Source organism: Megascapheus bottae, chromosome 2 (assembly GCF_031878675.1).
Source record: "Megascapheus bottae isolate mThoBot1 chromosome 2, mThoBot2.hap1, whole genome shotgun sequence".
NCBI classification, from domain to species: Eukaryota; Metazoa; Chordata; class Mammalia; order Rodentia; family Geomyidae; genus Megascapheus; species Megascapheus bottae.
In genome coordinates this window covers 38,596,317-38,611,088 of record NC_143510.1, presented here as the reverse complement: position 1 = coordinate 38,611,088, position 14,772 = coordinate 38,596,317, and the positions used below count along the sequence as shown (strand labels likewise).

The window sequence follows — 14,772 nt, the reverse complement described above, 5'->3', positions numbered from 1 at the left end:
GAGACCAGAGGGTCAGGCCTTGCCAGTTCTGGCTGTGAGGTCAGACAGCACCCAGCGCGAGCATCCGGCTGGAGTGGAGAGTGTTGAGTGGATGTCTGCAGGCCCAGCCCTGTGAGCACTATCCTCGGGTCTAAAAGCCCCTTAAGTGCAGCCAGTATATTTGCCCAATGGGTCTGGGAAATTGAAAGCCAGCCCTTGTTTAAATGACCACTCAAATCTGCTCTGTTGTTTTTAAGTGCCTGGGAGGGATGACCAGAGCCCCTTAATTGCTGCCTGACCTTTGAGAACTAGGGAGGTCTGGGTCCCCAGCCAACAGCAATGTGAGGCAGCAGCATTCCCCCTGCCTCTGTTCTGTGGACTTGAAGCTCCTTCCGAGCTGCCAGCTGAGCAGATTCTCATTCCCCTTGCCTTTGCCAGGCTCCACTGGAGCTTCAACTAAGCATGCTTTCAGAAGATGGTCAGGGAGACACAGGCTCCTGGGCCTCCCAGGAAAATGAGTGTGTGTATGTAAGAGTGTGTATACACATGAGCACATACCTATATGCACATGCGTATTACCTATATACACATTCCTGGATAGGCCTATGTTATAGGCACTTTGCAGCGCTAGTAACATACTTCTTACAGTCCAGAAAATCCAAAATAGACCCCCGTTCTAGCTGACGGTATAGCAATTTCTATCGCTGCCCTTGGGATTGATGTCCCAGGTCAGCATGAATGTCTGAGCATTGCCTGAAGTCCAGCCTCCCTCTCCTAACAGATAAAAATCAAATGAAGAAGCAGACAGGAGAGTATAGGCCTGTCTCCTACCCAGAGAGGAGCTAGATATGCGTCTCCTTGAATCTCATGATGGTGGCCTATAGCAGATGGATTCTGGAAAGAACAAAGACATCCATCCTTGCCCTGTGCCTTGCATCTTAACTCTCCCAGAGGAAATAAAGGGGTAGAAATATTAGGATAGAGGCCCTGACCCCATGGACAGTCACATCCCAGGGGAACAGACATGGAGCCAGCCATCAGCTGGACAAGCTATGGAGGGGAAAACAGTAGATGCCAGACAGGAAAAGTCTGTGATTCAGGGTTTGTTTTGATACTTGTAAGTAAATGCTACAACACACATAGTGAGGAAATGTACTATTAATCCAAAGATTCAGTAAGTCCTTTGTGAAGTGAATAGAAGGAGTTACTATGGAAAAAACCCACCGGCTAAAAAGTGAAGGCGGTGGTTTTTAAAATACCTTATCCTGGAAGCAAAAACTTAAAGAACATTCCTCTTTTCTTAGGCACTCCTCAGCCCACGAATACTATGATCCGAATGAGTACATGGGTGACATGCATCAGGAGATGGACCGAGAGGAGCTGGAGCTAGAGGTAGGAAGTACATCTTTGTCTCATTTGGAGAAGTCTTTAGTGGACACGTAGAATGCCACGTTCTCTCCAAGCACAAGTCAAGTCTGTGATGTGGGTGGAATGATGAAAAGCAGATTCCATTTCAGTTGTGTACTCTCAAAAGTACAGTTAGATATTTTTCTCTTCCCTCCTTCAGTTCAAAACAGAGCCTAACAACCCCAGACCCCAAATCAGAAAGTTGAAAGTTAGGGCCACTTCTCAACATTGGTCTTGGAGCAGTCTGCATATACATGTAACTAGTGCAAGCCTCCTCTTTCTGGTCTTTTACGTTCTTCACCTCAGCTTCCTCAAAGACTAACACTCAACAGTAGGTTGACAAATGATTGATGTGAATGATCATCATATACTCCCAACAGAAAGGGCTTGCGCCCTGATTCTCATGCTTCAACTTTTCCCACAGATATATAAAAACAATAACTACATTTATAACTCCTCTTAAACATTACTTGAAGAGAAATATTACCTTTGCTTCTTAATACTGTAGAATGTCAACCTGTGCCCTCTGTCACTTTTTTTAAAATATTTTGCAGATACCATAGTCACCAGCAAGATTTCATTTCTTCTTTTCCTTTTAATAACATTGCTGGAGAAAACTTCAAATTCCAGGATGTAGCTATTTATACTTTCACACAAGCACTGCCACATTTCAGTTTGCTCTTTTAAAAATGCAAGAACTAGCCACGCACTGGTAGCTCACATCTATAATCCTAGCTACTGAGAAGGCTGAGATTTGAGGATCATAGTTCAAAGCTAGCCAGGGCAGAAAAGTCTGTGAGACTCTAATAAACTATTCAGGAAGGGCTGGGAATAGAGCTGTGGCTCAAATGGTAAAGCACTAGCCTTGAGTGGCACAGGGACAGATCTCAGGCCCTGAGTTCAAGCCCCAGGACTGGCAAAGAAAATGTGTGTGTGTGTGTGTGTGTGTGTGTGTGTGTGTGTGTGTGTGTGTGTGTGTGTGTGTTTTGAAACATTTTATAGATTTTGTGTCATAGTGCTCGAGTGGCTCAGACCTGTAATCCTCCAGATTCCTGGCTCAGGACTCACTCATGAGGCAGCTACCGACTCCCACCATGTTTAATACATACACCTTATTCATAAGGCTACTCCATGATCAGACACACTTGGGAAATGCCAGGTTGGCCAAAACTAAACTTACCTCTTGAGGCAGAAGAGCAGGCAGATTCCTCAAAGCTTTCTGAACAAATTCTAACACCTGTTTACATTTTGTCAGTCTGTGGTTCTCTGGAACACTTTTGACCAAAAAACAAAACAAAAAAAAAAAACACTTGTCTGCCAAAAGACAGGCTCGTTGACAGCCTACAGGACAGGGAGGCTCATAATTGTGGCAGCACAAAGGTCTTTTAAAAGCTGTCTGCTGTCTGCTGTCTCTGAAGTTGGGTATATATGCATATACATATATACATATATATGTATGTATATGTAGCATAGGATTAAATGCATAGGCTTTTTAGCCTTTGGTATTTTAAACTTGACTTTCCAGCAATGGATTTCTTAGACTTCTCTTTGTTCCTGACATGTTTGGTAGAAGCCAGAGTGAGTCTCTCCCTGGAAATGTGTTCCTATCTAAAGTTTCACAGTCTGTTCACTGAACCCCTATGGTATCTACCCAAAGTGGGCCTTTCTGCCTTGTGATTCGTTTCATGATAGCTGTGTACCACCAGTCTGTTACTGCATTGTTTCTCTTTTAATCAAGTCAATTAATTTCAACTAAGGTAGACTATTAGCACCAACTAACCTAAATAGACAGTTCATAGACTTAGACAACTGTATATCAATACAGCCTAAGGTATATAACACTTCGCTCCCCTCATGTTTTTCTGGAGAAATTAGCTAGTGTGAATAAAGGGTTATGACTAGACCAATATGATTCTTTCTCCCTAAAAGAAGGAATTTTTAGCAAGTACTTCCTGAAAACCTCTTGTGTTGGGTAGGACCTTGTTGCCGGGAGAAACAGGCAAGCTTCACCTGGGAGACGTGAGAACCACAGAATGTTGGTTCTGAGACCTGCACAGCCAGTGTGTCCTTTAACAAGGTCCCAGTCCCTGAGGCACTTTACAGTCACAGAAGCCCTGATGAAGAGGTCAGCATTTCAGATGAAGACACTTGAGCCTTGCGCTCCTTCCGGAGTCACGGCATACATGCCATCATTCACTGTAGCATGGACATGTGCCACCAGGTCACCAATGCCTCCCATATTATCCTTGCCCCATCACAGAGGACTAGAATCAGCTGAACCCCTTGGAGAAAAAAAATGACACTGCTAATTAGACTTCCCATAAATAAAGGCAGAGATAAAGAAACCAAATGTTGGGGGTGGGGGGAGGGAAATGGAGATCAAGACATGTGAAGGGTATCAATGTATGTGAATTAATGCAACCTTCTATCTGGCAAATATCATGTAACCCTTCTATTAATTACAATAAAAAAACACATGAAAAAAATAAACGAAAACTACACCAAAAAAAGAAACCAAATGTTTAGAAAATTGAGTACTTTAAGCTCAACTTTTGATGGCATGAACTTTATATTCATGCTTGGGTTCCATTTATGGGCTTTTTCTGATTCTCTGCTATAAATATACTTAGTCACAGAAAGAGAGCATCAGAAAATTACCACCCTGTTTGGTTTAGGGAGATTCCCAGCCATCAGGACCACTGGACATTAGCTTTTCATTTCTTAGAGGAGCAGAACATGTACATCACCAGCCATCTTTAAGGAATGCTTTCGGGTCCACATCAGATGTGAACGCTGCTTTCCTTGGTTCTCAGGGAGTCTGGTGCACACTTACCATCTCATAGCAGTTCTTGAACTGCCACCGTTTGTCAGGCTCCAACCTGTCTTGTTCCAGCCGCAGAAAGGTCAGGATTGATTTCAAGTCAAGGACCATTCTCCAACTAGTGCTTGCCACCCCCACTGAGTAAATACAACGTGAGCACCTTTGAAAGAACGACCCGTTCCATTGGCATTCTAGGCAAGGAAAATAGACATGAGTACCTTGAGATGTTACTAAAGCCAATGCACAGAGAAAAACAGATGTTCCTTCTCTTACAGTACACGAAATGATCATATTTAGGTAAGTGTCAAATCCCTGTTATTGTGAAATTGCTTTGAGTTCAAGGGATTATTCCCAAGTATACCCCAAGGTTTAAGCAGCCAAATAATTACCCATAAATTTTCAGGTACTGAACACCTGCTCTAGGTTGTCCTGTAGGCAATTATGAAAGAAAATAGATGTCAGAAGAAGGCTTTTCCTCTCATCTATTCTTTTAATTTCCCTGGTGACTCAGCAGGAGCATCCTAGCCGGGCTCCGAGGCTGAAGTCTACCTGTGCTGCCTTGATAATGTCATCAAGAACAGAATGGAGAGGGAAGCCACCTTCTGAACAGACACTACAGTGATCTCTGAGTCTGATTTCCTATACAAAATGGAAATTGGGATTGCCCTGGAGGTGGTGTAGGGGGCTCCAGCCAATTTGGAAATTTCTCCCTGGCTTATGAGAAACAGGGCTGGAAGAACTCCATTAGGGAGCTTGGTCAGATCTATCCTGGCTCCACTAAATCAGTCTCCTAATGACTGTATGATTTATCACCATTATCTACTTACCATCTGCTTCCCCACTAGCTTACAAGAGCCACAAGAGATCAGCCATTCTATACCTCATATCTAAGTAATGCCAGGCATAGAGTAGGTACCCAATATTTAACCACCTACAGAATGATTGAAAGAAAGAAAGTCTTGTTACCCTATCTCACATGTAATGTCCTTAAGAAAAAAATAATGCAGTCTTTTTAGAGACATCGCTACTCTGCCCTTAGCACCATGCAGGCATATAGAAATGGTTGAGATGAATTGAAGAAGTATGCATGGCAGTCCTGGACCAGTAGTGAAGAGGTACGCATCAATGGCCAGGCCGAACAAGCCATTCATGTTATGTGTGCCATCCCTTCTGATTAAAGTGACTGATGCTGTAACAGAGAACTTTGGTCACAAGATAGAATGGTCCCCCTCATACTCCTAATTGGAATAGCATTCCATTCCATCTGCAATGTAGGCCTAGCTGCTGGTGTTTATCAGACAGTCCATCTAGACCAGAAAGAAGCAATAGGATACCAGCCTTAGGGGTAGCTTTTATCCAGATAATGCTAATACATTATTCATAGTGGTTTGATTAATGGTCTTTGGTGAAATCTTACCTCCATCATCACAGACAGATACGTAATATTTAACCTCATTCCTTTCAGTCAAGAGCTCATTGGTATAAGGTTGGCTCAGAAGCATGTTGAGAATTTCCAAGTCACTCAATTAAAAGTGAAGAATTTCAGCTCCCACTGAGTCCCCAAATACTGGGTCTCATTTTAAAATAATAAAATGGCTGAGAAATTTGTAGAAGTGAAGTGACCTTGCTACCTTGCTCATTACTTTATAGAGCCAAGCTTATTTCATTAGATCCCTTCTCAGCTTTGTGTGTTCAGTTTTAGTGAGCACCTACTATGTAGAGCACTTGAAGCTCAACATTGCATCTGTTGTACAAGCCATCCTCCCGCTACTCATGCCTTATCTACCAGATCCAAACACAACAGCTACTCTTCCTCTGCTGTTTCTCAAGAGCTTCTGGAAGCCTATTCTAGGTCTAACCATAAACCACGAGCATACTCTCTTCTCTGGGCTGTGAGACCACTCAGAAAAACAGAATGGTGGGGGTTGGGTTGTGTCCTGAATCTTCTCAATGGTGATTCTCTGGCTTTTATTCGGCTTCTCACCAACATCAATGTTAAATGATTGAGGAATCTAAACCGCAGAATAATAGCTGCTTTCCTTGGTTGTTACTCATGATTTACCAGCATCAGTTCATCCTGTAAAAACATAGATCAGTGGGGGAGAAGGATAAAAGGGGTGATGCTATCAAGATGCATTGTACTTACAATCTCATTTGGTGAATGGTAACCCCTGTGTACAAGTACTTGAAAATAACAAAAATATAATTTTATTTATACATTTTTGTTATCCTTAAGGAGTTATAGAAAATTATATTTGCATAAGGGTATACAAATATAAAATTACACTTCCATAAGATTTGTATATTTGTATAAAATTATACAAATATATTTTCATTTTATAATTTTATAAAATGTAATATTTTATAATTATATGTGATCAAACTATATATGTTATATATTATATGTTTAAATTATAATGTAAATTATATAATTTAAATATAATCACATAGTATAAATTATATAATTTATTATTTGTATTTCTCAAATATGTAATTAAAATTTTGTACTTTTATTACCTGAAGTAGTTGTGTGAAGGGGTTACCACCCACCAAATCAATTTATAAGTACAATACCTCCCAGCATTTTCCTTCATTTCTCCCAACCCATCCTAGTTTCATAGGTTATGCTTTGAATATTATGACTGCAGTTAAATATAATCAGGGAAAGGAAGCAAAACAAACTCAAAAATAGTGGAGTTAAAAGAAATACGTAAGTATGAAAACATAGGCCACTTCCAGGATAGCACTGTGCTCCCGGAGTACTGCCCTTTTACCCAGCTACTGCTGCCACTCCTAGGTCTGTTTTAAACATCAGATCCTCGGGTTTTGCTTCCATCCAGCTGCCCTATGGAATGGATTAGAGTCAGCAGCTCCTCCTCCCTCCCTTACAAGTGTCTGTGTCTCACAGTTGCCAAGGCTCGCTGGGCCACTTATCCATGTGAAGGAAGGAATTTGGTCCTCAAAATCAGACACAAGTGATTGGCCCAGTGGGTCGTAAGGTGTGTTACTTTCAGGGAACCCGGCGTGTCCTCTCAGAGCTCCCACAATGGTCAAAGCTCTGAAGTCACCCTAGAATGCAAATAAATTGGCAATACAGTATCATTTCCTGTGGTCACAAGCCTGTACTTGGGCTCACTTTGCTTTTCTCTTATTTAATTTGTAATAATAGCAGCTGCAACTCCTTCCTCCACTGTAAATATCAGCGCTGCAGTGGAAAACATTAATTGCAAACTGTCACCTCACTCTCCTTTCTTGGATCAATTTTTTGTGTAAATCTGTTTGCAAGTTCCATGACAGAATATTAAGGGAACGCAACGTGAAATAATCTAGCCAAGCATACTGGAAACATTTGTACTGAAATGGAGAGGTGGTTTGCAGTATGAAAATATCATTGTTTGTGGCAGACATTGAAGGAATGATTTTTAAAAGCCCTACCCCTGAGGTCTTGACGCTGAGTAAAATATGGGTAATTTTTCTTTGGGAAGATCAATAAAATAACTATTTTCAAAATGACTTTATATTGACTGAAAGGTCAGAAATGCCCCGGGCATTGATCCTGTGTCCATAATCACTTTTTTGTTCAGTAAGTTAACCGGCTCTACACAATTGAATGCAAAGAAAGCCAGTTCATCATTTATAAACAAAATATTTTCAAAGCATTTGACGTCTTCCCAGCACTCAGTGCCTGGCTAAGTCTCACCAGGAATGCTTGCTTTGTCTAGGAAGTAGATCTCTACAGAATGAACAGCCAGGACAAGCTGGGACTCACCGTGTGCTACCGGACTGATGACGAGGACGACATTGGCATTTATATAAGTGAGGTACCAAAAACTGAAACCAAGAAGGGTTGGACTTTATCTTTTGTTTGATGTGCTCACCCACCCTAAGTCTAGCTCCTCGAGAAATCTCTGGAGAGACACAGACAGATGACCTGTCTCCTTCATCACACACCAGGGAGCTGCCACTGAACACAAGGGTAGTGTCTTAATGTCAGCACATACGGCAGAATTACCCTGAAGAAGTTTCAAATCAACCATAAAATGGAGCCATTTACATGGTTCTGTGTGTTCAGCCCTGAGGGAATAGCAAATTCCTGTTTCCTAACTCATGATCCTTGAGCAGAATGGTACATAGAGTCACAAACACATTTTAGTCTCTCATTCCCTCTTGCCCTCTCTAATTTTTTTGGTAAACACACACACACACACACACACACACACACACACACACACACACTCATATGTATGTTCATATATATAGTTTAAAGTCTTTCATAGATACTCATAAAATGCCTACATGAAAGCTATTTTCATCTTTCTACAAAATAAACAGAAGACTGTGTAAAGCAACTGACTTCAGTATAGATTTTTTTTACTATGATTGCCCTTCCTTGCAATAAAGAATGCACTTTCATCAGAAAATAACAGCTGTCTCTCCAGATGAAGCTTTGTATGTCATATCGTTGTATTGTAATATACCCCCCTCCCATACACATTCTCATTTGTATCAATTATATTTTGGAAGATATTTCCCCGAACTTCATGTAAGCAGTTCATACAGCGTAATCCAAGTAGGGCTGCTAGTCAACATAATGGCCAACCTTCAGACCTGGTCTGCATCACTGATTTGCTTTTAATTACTGAATGTGCAACCAGAGTCAGCTGGGCCTTAGCACTTCAGAACTGCAAAGCTGTGCAGAATTCTGTAGACCAGGGCTGCTGAGCAGGAAGCTAACCACGAGCCCTGGAAAGGCCTCGGATCCTGATTGGTCCACATTCTTCTAACTCTACACAATACTAGGTCTCCTTTACATCCATGTAAGAATCAGGGACGGACATGGTTCTGTGTTAGCGGCTTTGGAAAATGCACTTGGTTGTTTTCATGCACATCTGCGGTCATGCTGAGAGACATCTGCTGTCTGTTTCAGATTGACCCCAATAGCATTGCCGCCAAGGATGGGCGCATTCGAGAAGGAGACCGCATCATCCAGGTAGGTCCAACCTGGAGGCCTCTGTAGGCCCAGCAACAAAGAACCAAGTGGCTCTAATAGTAGATAAGACTGGACATCAAGAAGAAGTTAAAAGACAGAGGATCATAAAGTCAGACAGATGATAGGAAGCCAAGCTAAGTCAGAAAGTGAGGTGAGAGAGCGCTGGAGGCTCATACTTATAATCCTGGCTACTCAGGAGGCTGTCAGATTAAAGCTGAAAGGTGTGCCCTTTGCACAACAGCAGTTGTGTCACCTTCTTGAATTTGCCACATCACAGTCATCACTCCATATCCTATACCTGTGAAAGGTCTCTTAGAGTAGAGAAGCTGTATCAGCAAGACCTTTTCCTTCCCCCCATCAGCACTGTTTTTCAAGCTACCTGGAAGTTGTGTATTCCAGCTGTGAGGTAACCATTACAGACCTAAAATAAGATAGTGTTTTTTCGCACAATCTAATCAGTTTGTCTCCCCACCTCCACATCTTTTTTTAGATTAATGGAATCGAGGTACAAAACCGTGAAGAAGCCGTGGCTCTTCTGACCAGTGAAGAAAATAAGAACTTCTCATTACTGATTGCAAGGCCTGAACTCCAGGTGAGCTGGCTTCCTGCAGGCAGAGCTGCACTTGTATTTCTAAAGTCAGAACCTAAGTCCCTAGCCTTGCAGAACAATGCATTTAGAATTTAGTGTGAATTTGCAGGGGCTTGCCTCCCAGAAAGGGTAGATAAACTAGCTATGATTTAGAGGCCATTGTATGATTTAACCACTTAAGGCAGGCACTGTCCCCACCTTAGCATGGACAGTGCAGACCAGAAGGTTCCATACCACAGGACCTTAATGGAGGAAAGGAGAGAGAACATAATGGAATGGAGAATACTGTCAGAGATGTGATGGTGAAGATGTTTGCCTTCCCCAGTCCTGATGAATGGGCCAGCCTGCAGCTGCACAGGTCCCATGCTCAATACTAACATAGCAAAATAGAAGTTGGCCTTTCAAAAAGAAAGGAACACAGACTGGTAAATAACAACTCGCTCAGAGACTACCTTCTGAGTGCCCTGCCCTGTTCACAGCTCACTCACGGGGGTCAGTCTTCCCAGGAGACACCTGCTCTCAGAGGTTCTGGGGCTAGCCAGAGTACGGTGACAGATTTGGGAGAGTGCTGAGCCCAGGTGAGTCTATGGAGTCAAGAAACCACAGGACAGAGTAGTTCTTAATCAGCTAAGTGTCTAGAAAGTAGATCGGTTCAGAAATGAAACCCAAACAAAATAGTTGAAGGAGCAGTGACATAAAACGTGTCTGAGTGACAAAAAGGGTGTCTGATAGAACTTTGACCCACAGGGAGCTTCAGTTAATGATCTTTTCCAGGGTTAGATGATATTATCTTGAAGAGTCAGAAATACGCATTTGACATGAGTGATTCTGTAGTCCTCAGGGCAATTGCTAGGTTCTGCTAGCGTGGCCCCAGAGCTGCTATACACATACATACATCCATAGACATAGTTGTGTTATTAAACTTTTTTTCTGGGCTTGAACTCAAGACCTTGTGCCCTCACACTGAACCTTTTAAGAAAAAAAACACAACTGGCAAGCTTATGGCTTGCAGACTATGATGCTCTCCTAAAGGCAAAGAACATTTGCTAGCTAGTTGGCAAACCTACTTGTTTTTGTTAGAAACTAGATCTCTTCCTAAACAATGGAAAGAAATTCTTCTACACAGAAGACCTAAAGTAGTTGATGTTGTTTTATTCAAGTGACCCTTTTAAATGTACAACAATTAAACATTGGCAACACCCAGGTCAAGATAGGGCAGTTTTCTGATCTATAGCAAAACGATGGCAAACTTGCTTTTTGCTGACTTTTGGAAGGAGACCCAGAAACATTTTTCCTTTCATGAGAGAAGGGGAGGCAAGGGACAGGAAGGGAAAGGAGAACATGAAGTTAGAGGGAACTCTTCTAAAGCACACACTAGCTGCTTTCTCCCCCTGCAGCTGGACGAGGGATGGATGGATGACGACAGGAACGACTTTCTGGATGAGCTGCATATGGACATGCTTGAGGAACAGCACCACCAGGCAATGCAGTTCACATCCAGCGTGTTCCAGCAGGTAACATCCCCGGGAAGCCCCATACCCTGAGTAGCTGCAGAAAAAGCTGCTTCCTCCATCTACCTTCATGTTGCTAACAACCATCAACAACCTACCTACCTGGAAGATGGCAGGAAAACTGCTTAAGTGCTTTTTCTATTGGAGCAAGATAGTTGATACTCTTGCCAGTGAGCAAGAGTACACTTCTCTGAGCAAGCTATTAAGGTTGAGCGATAGTGCCCAGCATCACTGAATATATGAATATATATCATCAGTGTTATCACAGAACCAGAGACAATTAAGTCCTGTTTCACAAAATCAAGCCATTTCCCTGAGTAACCTGAGGTGCCCAGAACCCTACTGCTCCCCGTAGGAAAGGGAACTGTCATACCCATAGCCAGAGCAATGACCCACTTGCCGAGTCCCCTGTGGTTCTATGCAGCAGTCTGTGAAGAATGCCTTTCACTGAGACACCTACTCCCCGTGTTAGCAGTATTACCATCTGCCTCACGAGGGGGGCTCCCGAGGCCAGTTCTCCAGCCCCATAATGTGATACTTTACGCACATAGAGCCTGCCCAAGGCAAATCACATCCTTCCGGGGCATTCAGCCCAGGAGCCGGATCCCTCACTTGTTCCTGTCATTTCTGTGCGCAGAAGAAGCACGAGGAAGACGGAGGGACCACAGACACCGCCACCATCCTGTCCAACCAGCACGAGAAGGACAGCGGTGTGGGGCGGACGGATGAGAGCACCCGCAACGACGAGAGCTCGGAGCAAGAGAACAACGGCGACGATGCCACCGCCTCCTCCTCCAACCCGCTGGCGGGCCAGAGGAAGCTCACCTGCAGCCAGGACACCCTGGGCAGCGGCGACCTGCCTTTCAGCAACGAGTCCTTCATCTCGGCCGACTGCACCGACGTGGATTACCTGGGCATCCCGGTGGACGAGTGCGAGCGCTTCCGCGAGCTGCTGGAGCTCAAGTGCCAGGTGAAGAGCGCCAGCCCCTACGGCCTGTACTACCCGGGCGGCCCCCTGGAGGCGGGCAAGGGCGAGCCCGACAGCGTGGACAAGGAGCTGGAGCTCCTCAACGAGGAGCTGCGCAGCATCGAGCTCGAGTGCCTGAGCATCGTGCGCGCCCACAAGATGCAGCAGCTCAAGGAGCCGTGCGCGCGGGAGCCGTGGATGCTGCACCACAGCGCCTTCCGCAACTACAACACCAGCATCGACGTGCGCCGCCACGAGCTCTCCGACATCACCGAGCTGCCCGAGAAGTCGGACAAGGATAGTTCGAGCGCCTACAACACCGGGGAGAGTTGCCGCAGCACGCCGCTCACCCTGGAGACCTCCCCGGACAACTCTCTCCGCAGGGCAGCCCAGGGCGGCGCCGAAGCGTACGGGCCGTCCCCCAAAAATCTACTCGCCATCACCGAAGACCCCGAGACCGTCACCCCGAGTTACAACCCGGCAGCCAAAGAGCTGGACCCCGGCCAGTCTCCGGAGACCAAGGAGCACCGCGCCTGCGGGGGAGGAGGGGCTGCAGGGGGCGACGGCGGCAGCAGCAGCAGCCGGAGCCCCAGCGCCAGCCCCCCGAAGCTGGGCGGCTCCTACCTGTCCCCGTACCCCCACTCCCCGTACAAACACGCGCACATCCCCGCGCACGCGCAGCACTACCAGAGCTACATGCAGCTCATCCAGCAGAAGTCGGCCGTGGAGTACGCGCAGAGCCAGATGAGCCTGGTGAGCATGTGCAAGGACCTGACCTCCTCCCACTCGTCGCCCGAGCCCAGGATGGAGTGGAAGGTGAAGGTCCGCAGCGACGGCACGCGCTACATCACCAAGAGGCCCGTGCGCGACCGGCTGCTGCGCGAGCGCGCGCTGCGCATCCGGGAGGAGCGCAGCGGCATGACCACCGACGACGACGCGGTGAGCGAGATGAAGATGGGGCGCTACTGGAGCAAGGAGGAGCGCAAGCAGCACCTGGTGAAGGCCAAGGAGCAGCGGCGCAGGCGCGAATTCATGATGCAGAGCCGGCTGGATTGTCTGAAGGAGCAGCAGCAGCAGCAGCAGCAAGGGGCGGACGACAGGAAGGAGGTGAATATCCTGGAACTGAGCCACAAGAAGATGATGAAGAAGAGGAATAAGAAGATCTTCGACAACTGGATGACCATCCAGGAGCTCCTCACGCACGGCACCAAGTCCCCCGATGGCACCAGGGTATACAATTCTTTCCTGTCGGTGACGACTGTATAACTGGCGCGTCTGCAGGGTGTACATAAAGAGACCAGCTCCCGTTGGGGTAGATGAGATTTCCTGCCTCGTTCAATGCGGCAAGATTGTGTTTTGTTTTGGTTTTGTTTTTTTGGGGGGGTGCGTTGTTTTGTTTTGTTTTTGTATATAAGATTAAACACAGTCATCGTGTGGATAGGTCAGTTTTGCCACCCCTCCCCCCTACAACTTCAGGGGTCACCACGCTGTCTGAAGTGGAGGTTAAAATAATGATAATAATAATGAATAATATACCCTTACTGTCTTAGAAGGCAATATTAACAGCTTTTTTCAAATAGCAATTGTACTTTTTTACTTGTTACCTTTTGCATAAAGTGTTTAAATTTCAAAAAAAAAGATTTTATTAAGCATACTTTCACAGAATAATTTGTTTAAACTATATTCTTATTGAAAAAAAAAGTTACACACGCTTTTCTGTTCCTGCCTAAAACACAAAAACAACTTCCAATATGTATTTTTAATGGAACCCTATTTTATAATGTTACTTTGTTGACTGTCTATCATACTTGTGGCCATTTAATATATTAAGTGGGTTGAGGTTTCAACTCAAAATCACCAAACCTTGTGTTTAACAATTTAATGCACATAATCAGACCAGCAGTGCTTTAGAGTTGGAATATACTTTTTAATATTTCTTTTCTGGTTACAGTTCCCAAGAGAGTGTCACAGTTTTGACAGAAAGCAAAATTTCACGCAGCTTTATGGAAGTTCAAAGCATGTTTGCAAATATTGCAACCTGTTGGGAGAATTTGCATGTACAGGAAAGTTGTCCGGTGGAGACTGTGTGTGAAATTTTAAGTGTTCATTGTAGTAAGCCTTTGCTTTGTAGATTCAAAGATAACAGACTTATCCAAGAAAGTTTCATGAAACCATTAGTTACAAACATTAAGTCAAAATGAAGTCAAAATAAATTATTATTTTCTATTTGATATGTTTGGATGTGATTCCTCATTTTGCAGTCGTATTTAGAAAATAAAAAGACTTTTATTGCAGTGTTGTTTTTTCCCCCTTGGTACCGAGAAAGAACTTGTGCATTACCAAAGTCGAGCTGCAAATAATAAGGAATTCACCACGGTATCCCACATTCTGACAGTCTGTCTCAAGGAAAGATTCAAACATGTCCAAGAGCCTGTAAATAAGGATGGTTGTGAACAAGTTTATCAATCACGGTTGTGTTTACAATGACATTTCTTTGGCTTACTGCAA

At 44.4% G+C, this 14,772-nt stretch overlaps 1 protein-coding gene across 2 annotated transcripts in view; it reads left to right on the top strand.

Annotated features, from left to right (window-relative positions):
- Positions 1 to 14,495, top strand: part of Pdzrn3 (PDZ domain containing ring finger 3) — a 199,684-nt gene extending 185,189 nt beyond the window's left edge. For both annotated transcript variants that reach the window (XM_090324104.1, XM_090324113.1), the window contains exons 5-10: positions 1,284 to 1,371; positions 7,930 to 8,028; positions 9,135 to 9,197; positions 9,688 to 9,789; positions 11,184 to 11,300; positions 11,935 to 14,495. In XM_090324104.1, the coding sequence (XP_090180230.1) occupies positions 1,284 to 1,371; positions 7,930 to 8,028; positions 9,135 to 9,197; positions 9,688 to 9,789; positions 11,184 to 11,300; positions 11,935 to 13,530 (2,065 nt within the window). In that variant the 3' untranslated portion in view covers positions 13,531 to 14,495. The remainder of the gene's footprint in view (positions 1 to 1,283; positions 1,372 to 7,929; positions 8,029 to 9,134; positions 9,198 to 9,687; positions 9,790 to 11,183; positions 11,301 to 11,934) is intronic.
- The last annotated feature ends 277 nt before the right edge of the window (positions 14,496 to 14,772 follow it).